Raw genomic sequence first — 4,303 nt, 5'->3', positions numbered from 1 at the left:
ATTTGTCACTACTTTGGGAATATTCTAACCGCCTAATCTGCTTTGATTGCATTGACTCCCCAAGATTTGATGGATGCAAAAGAAATATTTTACCTTATCAATCCATTCACTTCCAAAAATACAACGCACACCATTTGAAAACATACTTTCTTTGTTTCAATTTGTTTGTCATGGTTTTTTTATTTAAAAAAAAATATTCTTGTAATCTATAGTAAAATGTTATTTAATCTTTTGACTTTAAACATGAAATATGAAAAGTTAAAATTTAAAAAGAAATTGTCAATAATATAATTAAAGAAAGAAACATATTTTTAGAAACGGACTAAAAAAAATGAAACAAATAAATTTAAACGAAAGAAATGTGAAAACAAATAAATAGCATTTCGATTGCCATTTCGTGAAATGTGAAACAAATAAATTTAAACATGAAATGTGAAAAGTTAGAAATTGTAATTATAGTATAAAATTCTTTGTTTGCCATTTCGTGACTCTCTTGATAGGAAATTTAGCGTAGGAATAAATAGCAGACGAAATCACGCGGTAACAATAGTAATTAAGACTCTTGCGTGGAACATAATGTTGTGGATTCCAAAAGGGTTGATTCTGAAATTAGTGGAAATTAAAGCAGCAGCCTGTAAAAGCGATATGCAGGATCAAACTCAGTCAACTTGCCCAAATTGCATCTTTTTTCCTAAATTCAGACCAAGGATTTCTTATCTACTTTTTTTTTTATTTTTGGGAGGAAAATTCATCGTAACTATTTTTTTAATGTGTGTTTTCATGCAATAGTTCACAAATTATTAGTAGATATAACCACGCTAGATAATTCGATGTGATGATTTTGACTTAGAAAGTGACCAAGTGACGGATATTCCCTAGCACCCCTTTCCGAAATACCACACTCGTTGCACTGAATTGCGCCGATTGAAAACAGATCACATAGAACTCGATCCCTGGTCTCCCCAAGGAGTTACCCTAGTTGTTTACCCCCAAAAAAGTAATGCGATGAATGAATTGTTTTGAATTAGGCTTAAAACTTAATGTAACATCATTCTACCGTTTGACTGCATTGGCCTTGTGGACTGTGGTTTCATTACTTCGAGGTGGATTGTATGTACCAACTTCCTCGTGTGTAAAACTACTCCTTACTTGATCTTCCACGTGTAGGTCTATCTTGACCACGCATCTTGTATATTTTTGCCTTTACACTTGTTATATCAATTCGATTATTCTTTTGATTATTTTTCTTATTTATTACATTGATAGTGCAAAAACTATTACTTTCTCCGTCCTTTAATTTGACTTAGTACAGAGTTTAACTTTTTGAAACTTATAGTCTAAAATAAGGTATAGATCATTTTATTAAGAGTAAAAGTTTTTGTGACTATAAATTATTTCTATCAAAATAAAATGAGCATTTTAAAATTAAATTGTTATTAAATATAAAAAAAATGTCTTTTTTTTTTTCATATAAAGGACAAAGAAAGTAATAACTATTTTAACAAGTTGTATCGGATAAATTTTGCATATTATCAATCTCACTTTTAATGTATCGATAGTAACCTTTTGAGTATCTTGATAATTCTTTTACACGATTTATGTATAACAGTTAAACTCAATAAAGGTAGTAGCAACATGATCTCCCTCCAGTTCCAATCAGATCCTCTGGAATTTGATGTTGTGCAAAGTGATATTTATTGAAGATAGGGTGAATGATTTGGACTGACCTCTGCTTCCAAGTTACATGCCTAATGTTTTAAGAAAAAGGGTCTTTGTACATACACAAGTCACAACACAGGTCAAGAGGTCCCATTTTGCCTTTAGTATTAAGAAAATAAACAAAACAAAAAGACAAAAGTTGCTGCACTACTCTAAAAGCGATACTATTATTAGCTAGTGGAAAACCTCGCGCCGAAGTAATCGTCACACAGTTTCAATATGCAAGAATTCTATGCAATTTTTTGGGAAGGAAAAAGAAACAAAGCTTTATATTATACTTTTGTGTTTGGCCATGAAAAGAAACAAAAATCGTATAACAACCCAAAGATTATATTTGATATGTACATAAAATGAGCGTAACAAAACAATTTTTGCAATTAAGTTTTTTCTATCTTCAAGTAGCGTTCTAAGACGTAAGTTTTATTTGAACGAATTTGAGATTTAATCTTAACAGGTTCAAAATTATGAATTCTTTGAAAAGAGGGATTCAAAATTTAATACTACTACTTTTCAGGATTGTTTACGTAATGTTAAAAACAATGGGTTCACTACTAACTTGATCAAAAGGACACTTAGTTGAAGATTGTCTGAAAGAGTGACATACAAATTAGACGAAACTAAAGTTGAGTTACATTAATTAATAATTTAATACGAAGATTACAAATTAAAACAGAATCCAGTACATTTTTCAACCCCATATCTGATATCTTGTTGATTGGAACTGGAGCTGTGAGTCGTCAGTTCCATGTTCATCCCAAGACTGTGAAGCAATCTCATATGGGTAGGTGACAAATGATGATCCAAAATCCATCAGATCATTTGATAAGTTGGCATTCCAGCAGTTCACAATATCTGTTGTAGCTGTAAATTTCTGGAAAGAGGAACTGTTTGCTGCATATAACTTTTCTTTAGAGAAGGAATTGATGTTATATACTAGGTTGTTTGGGGACACGGAGTCCGCGGTGATATGGACAGTCGTAATGTCATGAATACTAGGCCTCCTCTTATCTTTGCCTCCTGAAATCTGTCTCTGATAGTATTTCTGAGCATGACTAGCTACTTGAGTTGGAGTTCTTGAAATTACCATTTTCTTCGATATGTTCCTCCAATCCCCTTTTCCATACTTCTCAAGTCCCATCAGAAATCTCCTGTACCACATTAAAATGTAAAAAGTAATGCAATCCCTCCCTATGAATCGAAACATTGGACGTTCTGGTGCATTTATCGAAAACATACATAGAAAATCTAATATATATAAATACAGTGTAATCAGGATAACACCTTAGATCCGCCCCTGTCTATTAACAGCAACAAATTAAAAAAGGAAAAAGAAAAAACAGAGTGAAGAGGAAACAAGTATGAATAGATCTAGGATGCACCTGTGTTCTTCTTCAGTCCATGGTACACCTTTTTTTCTTTCTTGATCAGATGATTTACTCCCTCTTTTTCTAAATGTTTGTAATCCACAATGATCAACCAATTCCAAGGTAATCGAAGAGGCGAAATAACCAGGATTTGGAACCAATCCAGCTTCAATATCATAAACATCTGAAACAAGTGCTTTATATTGATTCATTACATCAATAACTGACTTTCCAGGGATGAGGGCAGCCACTTTATACCATCTATCAGGAGTTTTCTCATCATATATTGCAATAGCACTTTCAAATTGCTTGTTCTCTTCTTTAGTCCATTCTCTCTTCTTGTTCATCCAACTTGAATTTGGTAAAAAAGAAGTAGAAAATAAAGTTTCCATTTCACAAACAAGTGGTGTGCAAGGTTAGTACTATATATGGGTAGATGATAAGATTTTGTGATTCCCCCAAAGATAGTTATAATTAATTGATCAGAATCATATACTGGGAATAAGAATACCCTTTTTTTAACACAGAATATTGGATTAGAGAAAGAGGCTGCTACTTTTCAGCATCAAAAAAATGCAATAGAGAAAAAAAATGAAGTTTGAGAAAGGTGATCAATGTACAGTGGCAACGGATTTGTGATGTATCAATGAATAGGTTTTGTATTATATGAAATGAAATGATGAGTGGAACAAAAACTCATAATAAAAAGGAGACATCGATCGGGCGATGGGTCCACCAGTCGTAAGATTAGATATGTGTAATACTACATGCTACACGTTTCTATTTAATCATAAATATCAGCAACGTTAGTGCATGAGGTTTGGAAAGATAACCCCTCCGTCTTTTTTATCTTCTTTTAATTTGACACAAAATTTTAAAAAAATAAATAAATTATGTGGTCTTAACTAAAATACTTCCTTCGTTAACTTTTTCTTATCATATTTGAACTTAACATTTTGATTAAAAAAATAATGATTAGCACGACGAGTTTACCACACTGTATCACTATTAATTGATGTTTAGTTTTAGATCTTGAAAAATATTTTAAGGAATAAGTAATTAGTGTTAAGGGTAAAACATAGAAAAAGTAACAAGTTAAAGTATAAAAATCTATTTTTGATATAGTGGACAAGTAAAAGTGAATAGATAGAGTATCTAAATGTACCAAGATATTACTTAATATTTAATTTTATGATCTTAAACATATCGTATAAAAAGTT

At 31.5% G+C, this 4,303-nt stretch overlaps 1 protein-coding gene across 1 annotated transcript; it reads right to left on the bottom strand.

Annotated features, from left to right (window-relative positions):
* Nucleotides 1-2,295: 2,295 nt before the first annotated feature.
* On the bottom strand, nt 2,296-3,823 carry LOC102581033 (transcription factor DIVARICATA-like). The gene is made up of 2 exons (XM_006362924.2): nt 3,099-3,823; nt 2,296-2,867 (listed from the first exon to the last, which is right to left on the bottom strand). Exons 1-2 carry the CDS (start codon nt 3,473-3,475, stop codon nt 2,408-2,410), a joined length of 837 nt encoding a protein of 278 aa, XP_006362986.1. The 5' UTR covers nt 3,476-3,823; the 3' UTR covers nt 2,296-2,407.
* Nucleotides 3,824-4,303: the final 480 nt, after the last annotated feature.

Source organism: Solanum tuberosum, unplaced genomic scaffold (assembly GCF_000226075.1).
Source record: "Solanum tuberosum cultivar DM 1-3 516 R44 unplaced genomic scaffold, SolTub_3.0 scf00411, whole genome shotgun sequence".
In the NCBI taxonomy this organism is placed as follows: domain Eukaryota; kingdom Viridiplantae; phylum Streptophyta; class Magnoliopsida; order Solanales; family Solanaceae; genus Solanum; species Solanum tuberosum.
The sequence above is the reverse complement of the archived record's forward strand: the minus strand, read 5'-3'. Positions and strand labels throughout refer to the sequence as shown.